Below are 22,334 nucleotides of genomic sequence, written 5' to 3'. Positions count from 1 at the left end.
AGTATTTATAAATACTGAGCCATCTGTGGATGAGTATTGCAGATATTAGATTTAGTAGCTATAATGAGATGCAGATGAATCCAATTTAATCACCTTTTTAATTTTATTTTAGGCTAATGCTGATGTCACTGTACAACGTGAGCATCAACTTGAAGGGCTTGAAGTACATTAGTGAAAGTCCAGGCTTCATTCCATTACTTGGGTGGCTTTTGAAAGGTAAGGTTGTTCCAAGAACAGTGCAGGTTGTAGACTTTTTGGATAATAACTGTAAATTAACCTATATAGGTCATACCTAAAGATAATAGCTAAGTAGAAAATCTAATCTGTCACCTTGTTTTATATAAATTCTATCTGATCATAAAGGACCAAAGCAGGGGAAATAACTGAAGAGTAAAAGAAAATATTTCCATCAGTGGTTCTGGAGTGTTGCATTTGATTCATATAAAAGTTGTTACTAGTAATGTCCAGTGGTGGGAGTGGAAAAGCCTGATAAAGGAAATGGAAGACACCTACCTGTGTTTATATCTGTGTACTTTAAACTAATGTATTTGAAATGCTGTATCATGTAATGAAAAATATTAGAAAAGCAGGTGTAACTGTTGAAAGTACTATGGAGGCAAAATCAGTCTTTTTCTTTGATCCTGAGTCATTTTAGTGAAACTAATGAACTGTTGGGACTCAACTCATCTCTGGTATAACTGAGTCCAGCTCCCATTGACAAGAAGTGGCACAGACTGTGGTACTGGGCTTAAGCATTGGTTTGGGATGCAGAAGGTCCTGTTTTTAGCTCTATTGCCTAGCTGCTGGGTGACCTTAGGCATGCCGGTCCACTTTCTATGCCACTGTGTCCTGTCTCAGCTATGTCTCTTCTATTTTAACTGTAAGCTCATGAGCTATTACTACTGATAGTAATTGCTGAAGATAATGGTAGCCACACATGCTTGTGCAGGGATTCAGTTCTGTACTTGGAGTTCTTTAGTTTTTCATTTTTGTCCAGCAAATTTGGGATCACTCGTATCTCAAAGTTTTGCTGAGGCTTTATATAAAATGTATGTACTCGGGCTCATTGTCAGATAATAATAATTTTCATTACTGTAGTATCTTTGCAGGTTTTCAATGAATTAATTAAGCCTTACACTACACTCCTGGGAAATATCATATCCATTTTACAAATCTTTGACATAACTGGAGGAAACAAAAAGCTTAGTGGAAGAACCTAAATATATAGTCTGTGGAAACTTTATACATGTTGCTCCAAGATATCCTTACTTTCTGTCAGGTTAATATATAGGTCATTGTTCTAACAAAAAACAGCTTCTCTAAATTAGAGCTCCCAAATGTGCCCTTCAAAATGCTATGATAGAACAAAGGAGTTGCTTAATGTGATCCATTGTTTAATCAAAGCACCAAGGGTCACATAAGTGCACAAAGTATGACATAGAGTAGATAACATTTAATTTCCAGCTGTTGAAGGAAATGGTGATCTGTTTTCCAAAGGTGCTAATCATGCGTAGCTGGGGTTTGGGAAAAAGATGGGTGCAGCTAATTCCTTCACGATCTGATTTTAAAATTCTAAGCTTCTAACAGAGACGGGAGATGTCTATGCAGAGTGCCTACCCCCAGTTCAAAGGTCTGACTTCACAGAAGTTGTGCCTGCTATCAAGAGAAATAGCTGAATAGTTTGTGCAAGTGGATCAAGAGCACTGAATAGAGAGCATGCCCTGGGCCTGACCTCAAGCCCTTCCTTTGCAGGAGCTTCAGGCACTCTTTCTTCACCATCTCATTTCTTCCTCATTTTGCTTTTTTGATTTCCCTCTTTCCTCCTGGTTCCTTTCCTGCTTCCAAGGCCCCAACTCCTCAGCTTTCATTGGCCAGGACACACAACTTCCAGAGACTTCCAGCAGCCCAGCCTGAATTTCCTGCTTCAGTATGCATGCACATGTGTACTGGAGTTTTATAATTCCAGAGTTTCATAGTTTTATAGAGGACGCTTTGACAGAATTGGGTAAAGGTATGGCCTGGACTTCACACAGCTTTTCAGTTTCTCCTAAGATATTCAAAGATTCCCTGAAAGGAGTCTTAAAGGAGTAATTTTGAGTGCTGACAGAAGTGGTATTTGTCATGTGATCAGCCTCTTGAAAGCACAGCAGTCAGAGAAAGTGTGTGGCTGCAGAGTGCTTTAGAAGTGCCCAGCTGTGCTTCATGAGGGTTCAGATGAAAGTGCTCCAAAGTGGAGCACCTTCATTAACTTCTGTAAGTCACTACAAACGAGCAGGCCTGTGCTGATCCAGCCCAGCCCCAGCCCCAGTGCTGTCTTCAAGATGGGAGGAGGAGAAAGGAAGGGGAGGGAGCTGTGGGTTGGGGTTTGCTCAGCCTGAGCTGGAGTGGAAGTGGGGCTTCGATCCACCCCCGTCCCCCTCCAGCTCAGGCTGGGAAAACCCCAGCCCACAACTCCCTCCCCTTCCCTTCTTCCTCTCCCATCCTGCACACAACACTGGAACTGTCTGTAGGGGAGACAGGCTGCAGGCAGGCAGCTCCTTGGCTGGACTGGCTCCGAAGTGGAGATTTGTTTCCTACCCCCTCCCCCTCCCACCCAACAGGGAACATTTGTTGGGTTGGTAGAATCAGTCTAACTCATGGCGCTTTCTGTAAACCACCATGGGTTAGACTGGAGGGCTGCACATCTGTCAGTACCCTACCTAACTCTTCTTCCCCTGTCACCTAAAACCATCCCTTTTCCTTCAGTATCCTTGCTCTGCAAAAACTTACCATCTGGAATTTCAGAGTGTTTATGGGTTCATCCCCGAGGAGCCTTTTTCTGCTTTCACTTCCTGGACCTTGTCTAACTGCTTTTGTTTCCAGCTGTCCCTGAGTCTCTCGGTCCTGGTACCCTAGAAGGAGGAAACCTAAACTCAAGACTGTACTTTCCAAGAAAATAAGTGAGGGAGCAAAATACAACATCTTTAATTCTAAAAGACTTGTTCTTTTGTCCTTTTTCCCCCACTGTTTTTTTCCTAAAAGAGATTCCTTCCTCCGTGTCTGAGTTGAGCACACTTTTCAGGATAGCAAAGTTAAACTGATTCTGTCCGTCATCAAATCTCTGGCTAATAAGAGAAAGAGAGTTGTAACAAAAGAAAAATATTAAGAAAGAGGTAGGCTTTTCCATTCTACTTTCTTCAGAAAATATTGGTGATTCAGAATAGCCTCTTAGACCACAGCAAGAAATCTTAACTGTATCTGACAGCAGCTGCCTAGGTTTCAGTTGATAAAAGGACAAATCTTTTGAACCCTTCTGTGGCTAACATTGGCATTACTTGCCTTTCCAAGGTATAGAAAGTCAAAACCCAAGCTTAAATAAATAAATAAAGTGGCTCAGATTTCTTTGATTATGATGCAGTTCATGATGCTAGTATGATTCTCTTTGCATAGAGTTTCTCTGGGAGGGAGACACCATCTTGGAGAAGGTGGTCAGTAACAAGAGGAAGATCAGGGGAAGTGTGGGTCCCTTATTGAGTTGGGGAGGCAGCCTAGTGGCAGGACTCAGAAAAGGCTGAAGTACTCAATGCCTTTTTCACCTCAGTCTCCACAGGCAAGGTCAACTCCTAGACTACTACACCTGGCATCACAGTTTGGGGAGGTTAGCAGCCAAAAGTGGTGAAAGAACAGGTTAGGAACTATTTCAGGGGTAGGCTACATTTTTAGCCGGAGTGCTGGAAAAACCTGCAATGTCTACCTTGTAAGGTGCCAGGGTGCCAACATGCCAGATAAACAAAACCAATGCGGGGGGGTACATGGCAGGACGCACTGCATGCTAATATAGTTAATAATCATAAATATTGCTTTTTATGGTAAATACCAGGTTTTCTAAAAATTCTAAGCATGCTGACAATAAATAAAACTTCATATACTACCTTTTTTGTGTGTATTCTTTTTTTGTTAAGCATGTTGTTATGAGAGAGAGAAAAAACAGAAGAGAAAAAGAGGAGAGAGAGAAAAAGGGGGGAAGAGAAAGAAAAAAGGGAGAGACAAAAGAGAGAGATAAAGAAAAAAGAGAAAAGGAGAGAAAGATAAAGAGAAAAAAGAATGAATAGAAAAAAGGAGAGAGCAAAAGGGGAGAAGAGAGAGAGAAACGAAAGAAAAAAGAGAAGAGAAGAAAAAGAAGGAAAAAAAAAAGAGAGATAAGAAGAGAGACAAAAAGAGAAAGAGGGTGTGTTCCACACTGCCGATGTCTCCCACTATGGCTGGCTATGGGACTACTGGTATAGGGGAAGTGTCCAGTGGAGGGAACAGTGACACCCCAGCAGCAGCCACCAGGGCCAGGGCGCTCCATCTCCCTGACAGTCCTGGAGGAGGGGAGGATGGAGCCCAGGGCTGGGTAGTGGGGAAAGGGCCTAGTTGGAGCTTGGGCAGACAGATGCCCTGTCCCACCTGGGCTCCGCAGACTCACGCTAAGGCAGGTGGGCGGGCAGGGGGCACCCAGTGGCACCCATGGTGGGCCTAGTGCAGCCCATGCAGCTTCATGGGGATGGGGCGCCCACAAGGGGATGCTGCCTGGCGGGGGCAGGATGCTGGGCTTGCGGGGGCTTCCGGCTCTGGGCTTGGCCTCCCTCTGCACTAGGCATAATGTGAGTGGGGCAGAGCTGCCCCCGGTGCGGGGGCTTGGCTGTGGGAGCTCCCCAGGCTCTGGGAACAACCAATGCACAGGGAGGTTGAGCCCAGAGCTGGGAGCCCCCTGAGCCCAATGCCCTGCCTTGGCCAGGCAGCGTCCCCTTATGGGTAGGGCAGCTGCACCCCATCCGTGCGGAGATGTACAAGCCAGGCTGGGCCCCACTTTGGGTGCCACTGGGCACTCAGGCCTGCCCGCTGAGTGCAGCCTGACCCTGTGGAGCCCTGGGGCAGCCCCACTTCTTTCCTGGCCTCCGCCTTTGCATGGGCCTGGCTGGGCTGGTTGGCCTGCCCCGAGCACCTCCCCCTGCGCCTGCTTCTCTCCATGCTGTCCAGATGGACCCTGCCCTGAGTGTCTGGCCCTGGTGCTGTCCCTGTCAAGGTGGGATGGGGCATCTGTCTGCCCAAGCCCCAGCTGGGCCCAGGGCTTGCCCACCCGCTGAAGCCTCCAACACAGTGGCCCTGCGCAGTGCCTGCCTGGGCCCTGGCCCTGTCCACCTGCAGCTCCTCTCCAGGGACTAGGCCAGGCTGGAGGGTACAGCCTGGGGACAGGGGGTGGGGTCATCAAAACTCAGACTGCATCCCAGCCTGTGTTCTCCTGACTTGGCCCCCAGTGCCTACCATGACTTTAGGACCTGTGGCTGCTCTGGAGAGCCTGGAGCAGCAACTTAAAAATTGTTTTTTTTTCACAAACAATTTCCTTGCACGCCTCCTGGCACACCGGAAAGATGTCTCTGTGTGCCACTAATTGGCACGCATGCTGGGAGTTGTCTATCCTTGGACTATTTAGAAAAGCTGGACATATACAAGTCCATGGGGCCGGACAGGATGCGCCTGAGAGTGCTGAGGGAATTGACTGATGTGGTTGCAGAGCTGCTGACCATCATCTTTGAAAACTCATGGCGATCAGGAGAGGTCCCGGATGATGGGAGAGGGGCAAACATAGTGCCCATATTTAAGATAGGGAAAAAGGAGGATCCAGGGTACTACAGATCAGTCAGCTTTGTCTCAGTCCCTGGAGAATCGTGGAGCAGATCCTCAAGGAATCCATTTCTAAGCACTTGGAGGAGAAGAAGGTAATTAGGAACATTCGGCATGGATTCACTAAAGGCAAGTCATGCCTGACCAACCTGATTTCTTTCTATGATGAGATCTCTGTGGATCCAAGGAGATCAGTGTATGTGGTGTACCTTGATTTTAGCAGAGTTTTTGATACTGTCTCCCACACCATTCTTTCAGGTAAACTAAGGAAGTATAGGCTGGATGAATGGATTGTAAAGTGGATAGAAAACCAGCTGGAGCATTGGGCTCAGACAGTAGTAATCAATGGCTTGATGTCTAGTTGGCAGCCGGTATCAAGTGCCTCAGGGGTCGGTCCTGGGGCCAGTTTTGTTCAATGTCTTTATCAACAGCCTGGAAGATGGCATAGAGTGCCCTCTCAGCAAGTTCACAGATGACACCAAGCTGGGGGGAGTAGTAGATATGCTGGAGGATGGGGCTAGGATTCAGAGAGACCTAGACAAATTGGAGGATTGGGCCAAAAGAAATCTTGTGAGGTTCAACATGGACAAGTGCAGAGCCATGCATTTAGGACAGAACACTCCCATGCACCAGGACAGGCTAGGGGCTGACTGGCTGGACAGCAGCTCTGCTGAAAAGGACCTGGGGGTTACAGTGGACAAGAAGCTGAATATGAGCCTGTGTGCCATTGTTGCGAAGAAGGCTAATGACATACTGGGCTGCATTGATAGGAGTGTTGCCAGCAGATCAAGGGAAGTGATTATTTCCCTTTATTCAGCACTGGTGAGGCCACATCTGGAGTAGTGTGTTCAATTTTGGGCCCCTCACTACAGAAAGAATGTGGACAAATTGGAGAGAGTACAGTGGAGGGCAGCACAAATGGTGATGGGGCTGGGGTACATGACTTCTGAGGAGAGACTGAAGGAACTAGGCTTATTTAGTCTAGAGAACAGAAGACTGAGAGGGGATTTAATAGCAGCCTTCATCTACCTGAAGTGGGATTCAAAAAGGATGGAGCTAGACTGTTCTCAGTGGTGGCAGATGATGGAGCAATGGTCTCAAGTTGCAGCAAGGGAAGTTTAGGTTAGATGTTGAAAGAACTTTCTCACTAGGAGGGTGGTGAAGCACTGGAACAGGTTACCCAGAGAGATGGTGGAAGCTCCATCCTTGGAGGTTTTTAAGACCCGGCTAGACAAAGCCTTGGCTGGGATGATCTAATTGGGGTTGGTCCTGCTTTGAGGACGAGGTTGGACTAGATGACCTCCTGTGGTCCCTTCCAACCCTAATTTTCTATTATTCTAAGACAGTGTTTTTTTTTCTTTCTTAATTGTCCATTATCTCTGTAATGATTTCTTGGGTAAAGCTATTATAGTTTATGCAATTTTGAAAAAGCTGCATCTTTAACAGGAAACCAAAAATATACGTTCCCTTTTACATCCAAACCCTTTCAAGATCCTTCCACTTCTCAGTTACTTCCCACCCTCTCTCACACAAAGAGCTACACCAAGATCACCTATACCCGTGAACTTTATCCATCCACTAAGCAATAAATGCATGCATTTGGCTCAGATGGCACTGACTGGGAGCAGATTTTAATTTTTCTCTTCTGAGCCAAAAAAACCCTCCAAACAGATGAGCACTGGAGGGAATGTATTTTGACTATTCTTTGGAATACCTTTTTGCTCCTATTAATTATTTTGTGGCCAGTTTCCTTTCTTTGAATTCATCCTGTGAGACCAAAAGTGGTCAAAAGTGTTTCAGAATTCAGAGGGATTATTCCAATGCAATTCTTCAATCACTTCTAAGAAAATTACTCCAGGTATTTTGTAAAACGGGAGGACAGGAGGCTTTTAGCTGGTCTTTGTGCTCCTTTCTCAGTGTCCTCTAACACAAGTAATCACAATTCCATATGGAAACCCTGTAGTCTTGATCTAAGAAGTTTCTGCAAATGACTATTTCCACTCTAGTTTTGAAGGAGATGTATAGTTGCATACCTATTACTCTTTGTCACAGTGAATATTTGGTTTTCATAACCAACTCTAGATGTTTCCAGTTCATACTTATTATGCTTTGAATTCCATTTTTTAAAACATCTGGGTCATACCCTATAAACTGCTGCTATGAGAATCTCTATTTTCAGTTAGTCTTCTGCTTTATGAATCTAAGCCTTTGGGACTCTAATCCTCAGTTCACGTGAGCCCATGCTCTCAATGGTTTCAAATTTGTCAAACTTTAAAATCAAACTGCATCCATCTCTGTACTCATTCCATGACTAAGTCAGTCACTCTCTTGCCTAAGAACATATTCTTCTTAATCACACGTTTTATGAGTAGCACAGTGAGTCTAGAATTGAGATTATTTATAAGAAATCTTGGTTCCTACAAAAAAGTCCTAAACTAATCTTATAGATACAGCCTAGTGATTTAATGGGGCATCCCTTTATGAAATACATGGCTATTTCTTCATTGTTCTGTTATTAATTATTTGTTTTGTGAAATACTTATAGATTCCAATCAGGATTGAAGCCTCAGCATGCTAGATACTTTACTTAAGATCTCACTTCAAGTGTTGTCAGCCAGAACTTTCATGTTCAGTGTATCACAGTGTCATGTGGGAAATTGCTGGACTGAATTCCTTGGGCTAGTGAGGTGTAATTAGGCATCTTGTGGACAAGATGGGATAATTTATGCTTTCTTGCTGTCATCTGGAATTACACTATTATTTCTAATGGATTTACTAAGGTGGAACTGAGATCAGAAATTGGCCCTAGGGGACGTGGTTGTTGATTAGGTGATCACTGCATATGGCAGCAAGAGCAGTTGCCAGACAGAAGGGAAAATTGAAGTGATACCAGCTGCTGTATACAAGCTGAAAGTTAGACATGTGTCTCACAGATAAAGTAGACGTGCACCTAGGACTTGCTGAAACAGATCTCATTAGCTTTTTTCTATAGCCTTTTTCTGTCTGCAGATACTGTCTTTTCTAGCATACAACACAACCTTTCACCCCAAAAGCAGCCCCCCAAAATTGGAGGGCATGTTTTAAGCAGGGAATCTGATTTTCTACCCAGGATAGGAGCACCCTGCTTTGATTGCTGTTTCACAGTGCAGCAGCTGTGGCATTACTATTCAGGCAGCTGAGACACTCTGCTGTCTTAATAGCTTATTGTTCTTCATTCCAGAAGTGTTAACAGTAGTCTCTCCTTTTTCTGGTCTTCATATTCCACTAACTAAGCAAAGTCTAAGTCTTCTTAGGGCAGTTTTGCTGCCTGCTCCAGGTCTCTCTCCTCCACGTTCAAGCCCTGGAGACTAGCTGTTTTCAGAATTATGGATTGACTCATGGAGACCAGCCTTCAGCAGCAGCTAGGGTTTCAGCTTTCGTTAATCAGGAAAGGAAGGGTGAGTGAGCTGAAGATTAGGCTCTGTTCCTGCCCTCTGCATCCATAACTGGAAAGATCTTTTTCTTCATTCTGCCTTTCAAAAAGTGTGCATTTTATATTCTGGGGCATGTTGTATGCAAAAGAATATAGTGCTCTGTGCCAGTATCATTGGGCCCTTTGGTCCTGTCAACATTAGAGACATTTTTCAGAATCTCTTGACTTTTTCTAATGCTGGCTCAGTTCCACCAGTGTTAACAGTGTTGGGAGTCCCTGTGTGGGACAGGCCTCACTCTCTGTGGGTGCATCTACACAAAATGTTTACTGCGGATCTGCCTAGTTAGCTCTGCAGTAAAGTCTCAGTGTCTACACATGCAACCCAGTTAGGCCACAGGAAACTAATTAACTCCACCGTAGGTTAGTATTTGTAAACTTAGTGCACAGCAACACGCATGTAGATGCTGACAGAGCTGGATGGGCATGAGGGTGCTTCAGTGTGAGGGTTGGCTGCTGGCTAGCCCCACACTGGCGCAGCCTTGTGTCCCAACCAGCCCTTCTGCAGCACGTTGATCTGGGTCACAGCCACCCCAGGCTGGCAGGCTGACCTCCCGGGTCCCCTGCCAGCCAGGGCTGCTCTGACCTGGCTCAATGTGCTGTGGTCCCAGGTGCACTTGTAAACATGGCACCAATAAACTGGTGCAATATCCACCAGAGTTAATTGCATCATATTAATTTCACGTGTAGACCTGATCCGAGTTTAGTTAGGTGACAGTGCTTAAAATAGGGGCACTGGCTGGTAACCCATTCACACTAGAGCTACCAACCTGGCTGACTAGTGAAGCTGAGCTAGTATTAGCAATAGTGGGAAACTGATTAAAAAATGTTCCTACCATAGACTGACCTTTAAACTGTTACAAATCATTTGCCAGTAATACATTTTGCATCCAGGTGGCCCGGAAACATTACAGGCACGTGTAAATTAAATTCGCACCACTCACAGAGCCACTTGTAGATAAGCTGTTTAGCACTGATGTGATGCAGTTACTTAAGCCCTGCTATAGGGGCTGGTTCATCTGAGAGCACACGGCAAACGACAGATGCAGCTGTAAATTCTGCCCGTTTTATCAGCTGCTTTTGTCAGTGACTGAATGCCCATGACATCAAACAGTACTGTGTTAGCAGTTAACAAAACGTCAGCAAAGTTAAACAGTTTCAGTACGTTGTTAACATTGCATCAGCATTTTATAATTGTAGTAGGCTTATATTACACATTCTGTTCCAGACCTAGACAAGCAGCTAGATTTTTTTTTTCCTTAATGATTTCAGACGTGTTAGCTAAGAAACGTGAGTTACAGTTGTTGGGCGGATATGATGCAGTGATTTGATTACAGCTAAGGGTTTTTTCTGTGTAAACAAAAAAAAATTACTCAGCTAGTACTGAGATGACTAAATATGGGAGCTGCTGAAATAAACATAATGCTGAATAATGAAGGTTCCTGCCTTTCCTTTTGCTTGTTGTCTAGTAGGATTTCTTAGAAAAATCTTTAATGAAATTTAAAAGACCAGAAAAAAAGCTGTTCAAGTATTTTTTTTTTTTTTTAATCCCAGTAAAAAATTACAAAACCTAATTCTCCAGAACAAGATTTCCACAGCCATGTATAATTATGATGGGATATGTTTGTCTGTGTTTTAACTCTACGTGTCTTGGAATAGATGTAGAACAATAGAAGTCTCAGATGACAGATGCATTATGTCATCCTCAGGTGCAGGATTGTTTCCTTCCTTCATTATATTCACAAATCTCTAATCTGTTTATCATTCAAGTGACTCAGGCATTAGGACTTCTCTGAATGTTGCAAGGAGATTCTTCCTACAATCTAGTAGCTATCACTGGGGAATGTTACTGTTGTTCAGTCTAGGTATCATTTCCCATTCCTTTGCTACCCTATAATGTATTGTTTTCCTTGGCAGTTCCTTTCTTCCTAAGTATTTACAGCCTTCCAACACATGCAGACTATACTGATAAAAAGGTATATAGCATTATTGATAACATTAAGTCTCCAAATACTGTTGTGAGGTATTAAAGGTAGTTATATCCTCATTTTACGGCTGGCTAAACTGACACCTGAGAATTATATGTAGGTACATCCAGTTTACTTACTATGCTGCTTTTCTGCATAATTGGACCATATTTTTCTAACCCCCTCCCCCAGTTCAACAAATGTGAAGTAATACTTAATTCAAGTCATGGTGGCAGAACCTGAGATGATTTTGATATTGTCTTGTCCTTTCACCTCCTATTTCCAAGATATAAACAATAGTCTTAGAAGCCCAATGACAAAAACTAAGGGCACAATTGCAGAATCTAACTTATTTTGATTAGATCTAGAAATATCAGGCAGCAGGTGGAGGAATCCTTCTGAACATTTTGGTATAAAAGCCTCTTTTCAAAAGTATCCACTAGGGCAGGGTTCCTCAATTTTTTCTTGTTCAGCTTCAAAACATGGGCTTGGCATTCAGTAGAGTTGAGTAGCTGTGCCTCAGAGTAACTTGATTTGGAGTTGCATGTGCCCAGAAGTTCTGAAAATCCTGCTCTGAGACATTTTTAGGTTGGTCATTCAACATGAATGAGCAGTTCTGAAAATTTTTAGTCACTTGATTAATCCAGTGTTACCCAATTTGTTAGCAAAGTATACATTGTTTATTTGTATTAGGGTAGCTCCTACATGTCCTGACAGAGATCTAGGGACCCATTCTGGTAGTTATGGACAGAAACAGTAAGATGAGAATCAGAAAGTGGGAGAAAGGAAATATTTAGCCATATAAAGGTGGGGAACTGAGTGAAATGGTCATCTGCCAACAGGCATACTAGAGTCAGTCTTTAAGGGATGCCACTCTAAGCTACTTTCTGCCTGACTTTGGACTAACATGACTAACTACTTTCTAGAAATCACCAATGCTTAAAACCAGTTCAGCTGAACTGGAGACAGCACCAGTGCAAGTTTCATAAATTGCCTTCTCATCATTTTTTATTATAATTTCTCACCTTTCTGCTATGTTTTCTTGACTGACTTTTCAACACCACCCAATGTAATATCTGAATTGAATTAGCATTTTACTTACCCTGTTATTGTATAATTAATAAAGGTGTTAAGTAAACTGACTAATAATAAAAAAAAACCCAAAACTTGCTCCAGCCCACTAGATACTTCCTTTCCCACTCAAGGAAATGTGATTTATTGCTACTTGAGATTTATGATCCTACTGTGACGTTTTAGTCCCTTTGGCAATGCTGGTGTGCAAAGTCATTTGAATTAATTTTGTCGACATTTTCAAACAACACTATCACAGTTTTGCTGCAGTCTAGATATCATAATGACATGCACATCAAAAGTGCACAGTGAACAATTCAAATAAGTAGATATTTATGCTATAAAATGTATTAAACATTCTAATTTGGAATATTCAAAATAGAGCATTAAAAAAAGAATTTTCTATTGGATGCTCCTGATGGTCACGGGCAACATACCCCAGTAAGACTTGTGTATAATTAAACAGTGTTGCTCCTAATATTTTCAGTAATTAAAAACACATCTTATGTGTTTTTAAAAGTAGAGACCAAAATGTCTTTCCAGCAAGGTTTCTCCTGCATGTTCCTAAGCAGCAAAAGTAGGGATCTTCATTTGTCATGTACACCAAAGTGCCCGAGACTTCAGCTGTATGGATTGAATTTAACACTTGCATGACAGGCATAAAACTGCCATTATAAAAATTGAGGTTTTATTGAATTTGCACATAATCTGGAACCTTGTATAACAGTAAACCTAAAGAAAAGGTTGAAAGAAAGCTGCAGATTAGTAATTTGAAAACTGACTAAATAATAATGCATTACAATTTGACTTGAAGCAGGATAAACTAGCAAATTTTGGCTGCTCACAGGTTATAGGAAAGTTTTTGCTAAATGCATATATTTATGAGACTTGGAATAATGGACAAGGGAGCAAAATGTTTCTGAATGTAAGTGCTTTCCAAGCTGTGCTTAACACAAGGAACTAAGGAGGATAAAACTGATTCAATGCCATGTTTATAATTCCCCATGTTCCTGGTTTCAGCAGCTGAGAGAATGACAGTACTTCAGCCATCAACAGTTTATCCCCTGGTGGTGTGGTGCTACTTGTATAATAAGTATGCTCATAATAAATAACTGAAATCTTTTGTTGTGCCTTTTTAGATCCAGATGCAGAAGTGTGTGTTCATGTACTGCGGCTTCTCCAGTCTGTGAGTCTAGAACCAGAAGTTTTAGCCAAGTCAGCACCTGAGATGCGTGACACATTGCCATTTCAGCGTATCAAAGCACTGTCAAAGAGCCGCAATGTAGGTCTGCAAACACTGGCACAAGAACTGCTTGATGACCTTAAGATACTAGAATATGAAGTGTAGACATATACCTGTTTGATTATTGGGATTGTGACTGTTTGCATTTCCCCCTTTAGGTGTATACCCATTATGCTGTAAGTGTATGCAAAAATGGTTGTAGATTTTAAGTCTCTATGCAGAGAAACAGTACGATTATTGGTGATGGATTTTGAATGAACACTTGACTCTTCCTCTGTCTGAATGTCTGCCTGAAGCCAGATTGTCCAACCAAAATAATAGGTGAAAAAAATGTAGCCTGGGATTAGCTGCTTGAATATAATGTTAGAAGAACTTACTTTATTTGAAAAGGGTTTTGTTGATACCAGGTTTCAAAAGTAATTCAGACTATATGAACTATTTATGATGCAGATGGAGGAAAATGACCGAGTGTAGGTAATATATAGTTTATTTCAATAGTAAATAGGCTTTTTGGTCCAGTTCTGTCCATCTCTAATAATTAACGTTCTAAAAGAAAACTTTTGGTCCTTATTTTAGCCATAGTGTTTCAGAACTTATAACAAGTTTCAGTTTTATTTTTCCCCTCTCTTGTTTTTAATAAAAGAAAGCTGGAGTTGTATAGAGTGGAATAGATTCTACTTTTGAAATATTCAGATTCAGAGGAGCTGTTGGTGACCTAGGTTTGTAGTTGCCAAGAATATTAGAAACTGAACCACTAGTTTATCAAAGGCTTTGCAAAAAGGAAAAGAATTGCTGATGTCAGGATGCAATAACTCTGCAACCAAAGAGGCAGAAGTTAATTACTGCTTTGCATGAACTGTGTTGTATTCACTTGAAATTCTTATTGATATTTATTAGCAGTAATACATATAACTTGCCACAATTATAAATCTGAAGTTTATCCTACATACCTGAGCATGCCAAAATCTGTAGCTGTAAAAATAACACCATAGTTCAGAGTTTTCTGGTATTATAACCTAGCTTGTGACACTACTGTAGTGCAGGCAGTGGCAGGTCAGAAAAATACTTCTCCATTGGGTTGCGGTTCTTCAGTCATGAAACCAACACGTTAACAGAGACAACATTTGTTTCTTATATATCATCTGTACAGAAGGTAAAGAATTCAGTCTTCTTAATCAGCCATAGTCTTTTTGTGAGGGAGTTGTTTTTATGCCTTGTGTCTAGCTTTACAGGAGTTCATTCTTCAGGCAGTGGCAGAAGACATAAACATTGTAAAACTTAAAGCTTCTGCCCTGTCAAGCAAACCACTCAACATTGACTTACGTTTGACATGGTGCAGTATATTGGTTACATGACATCAAACATAAGCCCAAACAAATATAGAGGAAGGAATGCTGTAGCAACATATTAGAAAAGAGAGAGGGGAAAAATGTTCTGCTTTGAATGGAGTCCATACCATAAGTATATATTTTTCTTAATGGGATACTATCAACAATGGAGGATTTGCATGTATAAAGATACAATAGGAAGAGCTTTCATGACAAGGAGAATTGCAGAATGCTAGGCATATTTGAAGATATAGTTAAAATTTAATGCAAAATCCTTAGTTTCAGAAATTATTTATCCACTACAAAATTTAATAGGTCTTGATTAGGACCCAGTGCTTTACATGGCAAGTAAGATAAATCTACCAGAATATATACTGTAAGAGCCCAGTGTTACCATGAAATATAAGAAAGTCATCAATGAGGTCAGAAAGGAGTGAGGAAATGGAAGAGATGACAGGAACTTTGAGTGGGAATGCTGCTCTTCCTGACTGAAAAATATATGGAACTCACTTTCATTTTAGAATGGGTAAAATCTACCAAGTGAAATGCATTTTCTTTTGGATTCATTTCCTTACTTAGACACTGGTTAGCCCAAACTGTATCCCACAATGGAATTAAAATGGTGGTAACCTCCAGTTTCCTGAATTATCAACTAAAAAAAGTTTAAAAAACAACAAAAGACCAAATGCAAACCCAATTGCCCATTTTTCAGTCAAACTTTTGAAAGGCATTAAGAAACAAAAATTAAAAGGTCTGTGTGGAGGAGGTCAGAACTGTTTGGTTTAATTGTTGACTCACTGGTAAGCAAAAGCAGGCCCACTGCCTGGAGCTGAGTTGACAGGTTTATTTGGAACCTTATGCCTTTTGACCAGTGGTCTGTTCACAGAATTGATGGTGAATGCAGGTGTGGCTTCCAGCTGAACTCCCCCCAAAATGTCACTTGCTCGGGTGATGGTCCCATGTAATCAGATGTAAGGCTGCAGTTGCCCAAGTTTATGGAAATCCCTAGTTGGTTTTAGTTATGCAGTTTTAATGTTCAGCTGTTTCTATAAAAGTCATTGCATCTTGTTAAACTCTTGAATTATGAAAAACTCTGAGACAAAACAGAGATAAAGCAGGTTATGTTTTAAGAAAGCAAATATGCTTTTAATTTTTTATTGAAGAATATGCACCAACAATATTACAGTTCTTAGTTCATTATATTCCTGTTCATTGTTTGACTCAGTGCAAAAGAAAAAACGTGTTCAGAAGGTTTCGTCAGTGCAAGGAAGTGAAAGTTGACTCTACTGGTTTTTTTCAGTTCCAACAAAAAAGTTAGTCTGACAAGGGTTGAATTAAGTTTAGGTCAATGAACCGGTTTATCCAGAGTCAAACTTGGCCTTTAACATTTCAAAATGTTGGAATTCTGTTTTTCTAAGGCATCTGCTGTTTGAATATTGAAGTACAATAAACAATACTTTACTAACTATGAAACTTACTGCAGTTGAATTTTGTGCCTTTCTTTAATTATTTTATTCCAGGTTGAGTAGACCCAGAGGTCAGTCACTTTCTCCAGAATGCTGAGTTCTAGAAGTAATCTGTTATTGGTTACATTTAATCAAAACTTTCGCAGTCCCAGTTAAGTCTGAAGGCTGCTAACCACAGATATTCCAACACACCCTCATTACAGTACTTTGAATATTTGTCGCTTGTCTTGCTAGTGAGACAAGGGCAGTTTTTCAAGTTTCCCTACTGTTGCTCACAGGAGTTAGGTTTTCTGGTGCCTGTAAGGGCATGGACAGGCATTACATTTGTGTCAGGAAAAACACCTTTTTCCTGCCACAAAAAGTGAATGTAGAGGTGTTTAAGCAATTTGTGATGGAAAAACCCTTGTGCTTGTTACAAATTGTTGTTATCTCTTTAAATAGCAACTTTGCTGTTTTCTAGTGCCACTTGTACTACCTGTTTAGCTACATTTGGCACAAAGAGGGGTCCTTGGGACCCCCAGTCTCCCATATTCCTGTACTCTTCCTCCCTCCTCCATGGGGTTTGTCAATAATTGGGCTCCCCTGAGGCTGGAGAGAACCAAGAAGCAGCCCTCTATTGCTCTCTGGCTGGAGACCTTGCCTCTGTAAGTCTAAAGTCAAGGGCTCAAACACCTGTAGATCCCTCATTTTTCACCATGTTTTTGTGGTATTCCAAATTTCCTGTGTAGGAATTGAAGGCCTGTCCATATTCAAAGATTGGAAGTTCATCTTTAGAAGCACAGTGTCAGTTTTACCTGTTCTGAGTGAATATTTTTTAATGAGGACAGTATTTAATTAGCACTTAATTTATCTCCATGTGATCTATATTGGAAATTAGGTTGTTAGATTACTGTGCTTATCCACCCGGAGAAAGAACTGTTCATTTTGTCAGTTTTAATAAAAGAAAGAAGCAGACTTTATTTAAACAAAACAGTGGTACTCAAAGAACTTTGGAGTATATCAGTGTTTGTTTAAGAGGAACATGAATATTAGACTATATCTATATCTATATCCTAGTGCTAGTATAGTTAAAGACATATGCATTATGAATATTTTGCCTTTACTTTCCTCCGAACTTCCACTTTAGTCTGAAACTTCAGCTGTTAGAAACTGTTAATAGGTTAAAAGCAAAAGTTGAGTGTTGTGGAAACTTATATTGGGTTTGGACTTTTGGGGTTAGTACAACAGTTTGACAAACTTTTTTTTAATTTTGGGAGGGGGTTAAGCGTAGGTAATTAATCACTTTACTGTTTTGGAGATTTATATAGGGCCAAAATCTGCCCATACTCCATAAGAGCATTTTCTCTTATTGCACATTCTCAGCCCTTGTTAGTATTAATCAATTAGTTAGTTTCCATCCAGAATAGCACTGGCATGTGGTATTTGCACAGAGAAAGGCAGTAGAGTTATTTTGGATTTACTCCAGTATCACTTGCACCAGAATTTGGCTCTTATGCTAATCCAAAAGGTTAAAATTCTATTTAATAACTTCCAATATAATACCTGTTTACCTCACAAATCACTATGCAATTAAAATTGAACTTTACTTCTTTGATTATGATATACTGTGCACATGGTGACTGAAGTTATGACAGTGATCAGACACCTCTGGGAAAGATTCTATTTTTCATGTTTCAGGCTGAGAAGTACAAAACCTAGTTCATATATAAGCATGCAGAAAAGACTGAAGTTCTCTAAAGCGTATTCTTGGTAATCTGAGTTACATAGGGTGCTGTACCAGCCCTGCAAAAATGGTGTTACATTTCTATTTTACCTGGATCATACAAAGTGGCTGAAAAATCACCTGTCCTCAGAAGCATGTGCTGTAGCATGAGCTGGCATTTCGGAGGAAGGAAGCTTCTGGTGGTTGCAGTCTACAGCAATCAAATGCCAAGTTCTGAGAGCAGTCTCGGAGTCCATTGTCCACTGACTGTCCTGCTTCTAGGAAGTCACTCTTTCAGATGGTCCTTCTTCCAGGTAGTCACTCTGTTCTGATCTTTTGACAAGAGGAGGTAAATATTAGTGGCAAATTGGAAGGGTTGGTATTTGGTCAAGTATCTTTCATTGAAAAATGAGACTCGAGGCAGTTAAATTTCAGCCTTTTGCACCAGTCATTTAACTGCTCTCTTTGCACTTCAAAGTGCACTTCAGGATTGTGGCAGGCATGGAGCCATGAGAGAAGACTTACCCTGAGCGAGTGAGGAGCGGAGCCAGTGGGATGCTGCGCTAAGCCAGGAGTGCAGCGAAACTGAAACCGTGGCAGAAAAAAACACCGTGCTAAGAGAAAAGGAAAAAAAGGAATGATGGATCTGGGAGGAGCCGGGACTGGCTCCCATGCTGGCATGAGCACGCTTTAGGGCGGTGTGCTGGCGCCGATTCGCCAGCTGGCCCCTTGAAGCTGGGATAAAAGGTCTGGCGGACGAGCAGCACAGGGGACTGGAAGCGGGTTCCATGGTAGGCCCAGAGCGGCCTGGAGCAGAACAGAGCCCCACTGAGTGGTGGTTGCCCCAGGAAGGGGGCCTTCAAAGATAAGTTGAGCCATAGAAGGCTAAGTGACTTACCTGAAGCAACACCATGGACTCCAGATATCTCCAGTCAAAATTGGACCCAGCAGAAACCTGAGGAGAAAAGGAGAGATGGACGTCTGAACCACGGCAAGTACAGACCCGAGAGAGGGAGAGAGACACTGGGGAGCAAGGTAACCCGGGATTGGGAAGGAGTTTGAGCTGGAGCAAGTACGGCCTAAGAAAACCCAGGCGAGATAGCGTCCAAATTGGATCAGCATAATTCAAAGAGCCAAAATATCAGAGCCTATACTGGACCAGACCTGGAAAATGAGAAATAGCACCTTTGGTTGGCATTAGGTGGGGTGTAGAGGAGGTGGAGCCCCAAGCAGGAAAATGAACAGGAAGACTGAAGGAAGGCACCAGGAAAGGTGGACATACCATCTTCCATCCAATTAAACTAATTTATTCCAGCAAGATGTGGCAGGCGAGAACCCCTGAGGGACCTTCTGGAATCTAACCCAGTAACAAGCTGTCTTTTTTTCAAGTGACAGTGAAACTGGAAAAACCCATAGGAATGAGGTGCACTGATGAGTGCCACGGGAGGCTACAAGGATCAATAAGATTTTACAGCTGTTGAAAATGCTTTACGTAGCACCTGCTGTCTTGGTGGTAGTCATGTAAAGCTTGTTATGCTCTTCTGTGAATGGTTTCAGCGGTTTGGCTTGTCTGCAGAGATTTTGAGAAATACTGGATTGTGTGTATGTGCATGTGCATGTATGTATATGAGAGAGAAACCTGTGAGACCTAAATGGCTTTTGCCACCTAGAACTTGAAATGCCAAAATTCAAAGAATGACCAGGGCTGTGACCATAATGTGGCTTAGCATGCATGTATTCCATACTAATACTTCTTGCTACAGATGAAATAATTTCAATCCAATGGGTTGATCTTTTAAAATATTTTTTTCTCCATGTTGCTTGGCTGCCATCTTGAGAGGCACCACATGGCCTGGGGATGGTGGGGTAGGGCTTGATGACTGGGCTGAAGGAGACACGAAGCAGTTTGTGTGGTTCTGCTTGGCATTCTGCCCTTGCTGCATGGAGGAACAGGGGGATACCTACTGAAACAAGGAGCTTTTATGCTACTGGGCACTGTTTTAAGGTGAGGATAGGGTAGAGCATTAAAGGCATTGTACAGAGGCATACTTGTCTTCTCTGTTGTGCAGCTGTATCTGCTAAACTAGCAGAGCACAGCCAGATCCTCAAGGCGTAAAAGTTACTGGCACTAAATGAACAAAATATTGTAACACAGAAGTAAATTGCAATGAGTGAGCCCCCCTCAGTGAAATTGTCATTCAAGCTGCTGGTAGCCGGCTGTGTTTTTGGTTGAGTGTCAGATGGGCCAAAGGTGTCCTGGCTATCTGGAGTGCTTTTTTCCTGATTAGCATCTATGGTTGCCAGGGTAGTTTCCAAAGATATTTCTTCCTCACTGTGGCCATTGTAAAGTTGTCCAGTGCATTCTTGGGTTTTGTGGGGGTATCTCAGCCAAGAATCTTGGCCAACTCTTCTAAGTTTGCATGTCTTCAGATGTTTCTGTGTTACTGCCCTCTGGCTTTGGCATAGTACTGGCAAAATATCCCCAAACCATCCCTTCTCCCCCATTTCCTCTGCCCAGCCATCAAAGCGTCTTGGCATTCCATTGCCTACTCAAGAGAGGTGAATAAGTCATATTGTCCCCTTATAGGGCAAGAAAACCCAGAACCTTTTGTGAGTAAGCACAGACCATAATTATAATGAAGTTTACATTCACATTCTTCCCACAGTCATGAACTCTTGACCAGCATTTAAAGAGAAATGGCACATCTGGTCTATGTTACACCAATATGGGGATGCCTCCAAATGAATTATTTACCAACACAAATCTAGTTGAAATGGAAGTAGGATGCTTCCAAACTGGCTTCATTATTCTGATACTAAGGTATATTATTAGCTTAAAAAGGACAATTTTGCAAGTATATGTGAGTTTCTGCTGGGACAAAAACATAAAAATACAAGTGCAAGCTTACTTTGGGTAGACAGGAACATGTTGCAGAGCTGAGCTGGAGCCTCAGTCTAGCACAGTTGGGACTGGATTGTAATGCACTTGTTCAGAACTACACTGTATTTCCACAGGCCATGTTCCAACTGTGTTTACGTCTGCTTTCTCAGTTATTTTATATATGGCTGTAAGTTTCCAGGGACTCATTCCCAGCTGGGGTAAGTTAATTTTAATAGATCTGAGGCAATTTAAATCAGGTGGGGTTAGAAGACGATGGAAGTTGTCAGAAGGCAAAATCCCTTAATAAGTAAGCAAAATGACTGAAGCCTTTGAAACCAAGCTCTTCTTGCCCATAGCATATATGAGCTCTTTAGACAAACCTAATAGGTCCAACAGAGCTTAACAAAATTCTCAGTCAGAATCAGGATACTCCTGCAGTGATAAAAGTGTGAGTCTGAAACATGCTGTTCAAATGTGAGTGTAATGTACATGATAAAAAGAAATGAAATAATTGACAAATACATAAGGAGACAGCAGTGACAGTGCATGGAACAGCAACAACAAAGAGGGACATCAGACTTAGCTAGACTAAGTAAATACATTTTACAGTTGTCCACAAATTGGTAATGCTTGTTTGGAGGGTAGGGTATATTGATAAGCTGTATAAATGGTATTAGTAGAAACTAGCATAAACAGTGCTAGTTGTAAAATAATTTGAAAATGAGTATGAAGGAGGAGAACCCAAAGATCACTGTGGGCCTAACTTAAAAAGCAGTTTTAAACCAATTTAATTAGAAGGCTGCGCAAGGCTGTGTGGAAGTTATTAGCACAGTTTCAAACCAGTTTCCTCTCAGTTTTGCTTAAATTGATTGAGAATAAACCAATTTTCAACTGAAATAAACATCTCCATATAAAGATTTACACTAATTTAGCTAAACCAGTGGTGTTCAACCTTTTCCCCCGATTAGCCAGATGGTTAATGCCTGGTCTGTCTGTGGGTTGGATCCAGTCAGTGACCCCAATCTGGTGCCCAGGGGGGCCACGGCAGGGCCCCATCTGGCTGCACAAAGGGGAGTGGGGGGCAGCCCAGCCCTGATCTAGCTGTAGGGGGGAAGGGAACTTGGTCCAGCTGTGCAGGGGGAGGGGATGTCAGGGAGAGGAGGTGTAGCCTATCCCTGATCTGGCTGCTTAGGGGTTGGGAATTTGGCAATGGTGGTGGTATTAATGGTGATGTTAATAGCCACTTCTTCCCTGCTGCCCCTCACCCCTGAGTGAAACCATTTTTAAAAACAGATTTGGCTTGAATCAGCACAGCACATTGTATAAAAGAGGCCTGTCTGCTGATTGGCTATAAAACTGGTAGATGAACCAATATGAACCCCCAAAGATTTATAGTAAGAAATAGTGAATCAACCAGGATAATGCCACAGTCCTGACCTTAGGGAGAAGCAAAATTTGTGGTTAAATGATGGAAAAATGATAGTTCTCCCACCCTGAATTGCATCATGAACATGTGAAACCATTGCAACATCCATATGACATATTGGCAACTGGCAAAGGG

General features: G+C 42.0%; 1 protein-coding gene across 8 annotated transcripts in view; it reads left to right on the top strand.

Moving 5' to 3' along the window:
- HSF2BP (heat shock transcription factor 2 binding protein) overlaps positions 1-16,197 on the top strand; it is a 66,146-nt gene extending 49,949 nt beyond the window's left edge. For 6 of the 8 annotated variants that reach the window (XM_025214554.1, XM_006032821.3, XM_006032822.3 and 3 more), the window contains 2 exons: positions 113-216; positions 13,293-16,197. In XM_025214554.1, coding sequence (XP_025070339.1) covers positions 113-216; positions 13,293-13,501 — 313 coding nt within the window. In that variant the 3' untranslated portion in view covers positions 13,502-16,197. Of the gene's footprint in view, positions 1-112; positions 217-2,862; positions 2,960-13,292 lie in introns of those variants that run through there. The other 2 variants (XR_003096069.1, XM_025214553.1) reach the window with 2 other exon arrangements.
- Positions 16,198-22,334: the final 6,137 nt, after the last annotated feature.

This window comes from Alligator sinensis, unplaced genomic scaffold (genome assembly GCF_000455745.1).
Source record: "Alligator sinensis unplaced genomic scaffold, ASM45574v1 scaffold643_2, whole genome shotgun sequence".
Classification (NCBI taxonomy): Eukaryota; Metazoa; Chordata; order Crocodylia; family Alligatoridae; genus Alligator; species Alligator sinensis.
Note: the sequence above shows the minus strand (reverse complement) of the source record. Positions and strands in the feature narration are given on the sequence as shown.